Below are 1,514 nucleotides of genomic sequence, written 5' to 3' on the forward strand. Positions count from 1 at the left end.
GTGTGAGTGTGAGTGTGAGTGTGAGTGTGTGTGTTTGAGTGTGTGTGTGTGTGTGTGCGTGTGTGTGTGTGTGTGTGAATTGAGCACTATATATATATCTGTGTATGCTTGTGGTTTCACCATGACATTAAAGATTATGATCTATCTGGAGGCTAATTTTGTCCAGTTTAAGGAGGAACTGCTTCCTAAAGAAGAGAATAAAGCTCTGCTGACGTTCCCCTTCCTGCACGTCTACTGGACCGACTGCTGCGTGAGTCTCGCGTTAGACATCATAGCTGTGTCCATAATGACATTTAGTTTTAGCAGTCTCGTTCCTAAAAGAAGCAAGAAGCGTCCATCATTCAAAACGCTTTTCCTGTTAATTAAGAGCATCATCTGAGTAGTGCATAAGTAACATTTTTCACACCGGGTCAGAATTGCATTATTGGAGAGAAAAACAGTCGCATTAAAAAAATTGCATTGGTGTACAAGACATATTTTATCATTACAATTCAGAAATAATTTAAATACCGATAAATGAAAGGGTTGCACACATTATAGTAAATGTGTTTAATTCCTCTCACTCTCGAAAGCAAATCCTTAACATTTAATGTACTCGGAATGAAAAATAGAGTAGAAATTGCAAAAAGTGTGAAACAAACGTAAATAATAGTATCATTTATTATGTGCAACATTTATCATAAATGCCAAGCCAAAAATAATTTATTTAAAGTGAAACTGAAACTGCTGGTATGTGAGAAATGCACTACACAAATAAACATGGGCTCAGATGTCTCTATTATTCAACACAAATACTAATTTTTTATGCTGTGTTTTTAAACTTGTAAAATAAAAAAAAAAATGTATTTATTGTATTCGATTTTTTTTTTACACTTTATTGCATTTTTATAACATTTATATTTAAAAAGTAAGTATAAATAAAAATATAAAATCATGAAAAGTATAAAATAAAAAATAGGTAATAAAACAAACTTTTTTTAAAATAAAATGAATAAAATTATAAAAATAAATATATAATTTAATAAATAAAATTTGATAAAAAATATAACAAATCTTAAGGACATCTTGACGTTAAATGTGTTTTGTAAGTCGCTTTGGGATATATGTTTCTAAATAATTATTTAATAATTATAAAACAGTTATGTTGGCATTAATTACTTATAACTAAAGAATGAGTTTAAAGAATAATGTTTCAGTGGAAAAATGTTGGTAATATCCAAATGTTTTAATCTATTTTTGTATACAAATGTCCGAGCTTATTTGCTCAAACATCTAATTCCATTTTTTTTGTCATGCTGTAAATAGAATTTGATAAGTTGAGTGCATTGCATTGTGGGAGACAGATTCTGTGCAGTGTGATCTGTTGCACATTTGGCAAATATAGTACATTATCTTGTATCGTGGGTGTTCAATACATACAGAAGATTCACATTCTACACACTGCTGTCTTAAAAACAGTAGTTAGTATGGCATTCAGAGATGTGTGTGTGTGTGTGTGTGTGTGTGTGTGTGTG

The 1,514-nt window shown here is 30.5% G+C and overlaps 1 protein-coding gene across 1 annotated transcript in view; it reads left to right on the forward strand.

Moving 5' to 3' along the window:
* Positions 1-57: 57 nt before the first annotated feature.
* The window catches only part of LOC107693011 (trafficking protein particle complex subunit 10-like), a 17,572-nt gene continuing 16,115 nt past the window's right edge, over positions 58-1,514 (forward strand). The window contains exon 1 of the mRNA XM_016492254.1: positions 58-250. Coding sequence (XP_016347740.1) covers positions 122-250 — 129 coding nt within the window. The 5' untranslated portion in view covers positions 58-121. The remainder of the gene's footprint in view (positions 251-1,514) is intronic.

This window comes from Sinocyclocheilus anshuiensis, unplaced genomic scaffold (genome assembly GCF_001515605.1).
Source record: "Sinocyclocheilus anshuiensis isolate Anshui unplaced genomic scaffold, SAMN03320099.WGS_v1.1 scaffold1200, whole genome shotgun sequence".
NCBI lineage: Eukaryota > Metazoa > Chordata > Actinopteri > Cypriniformes > Cyprinidae > Sinocyclocheilus > Sinocyclocheilus anshuiensis.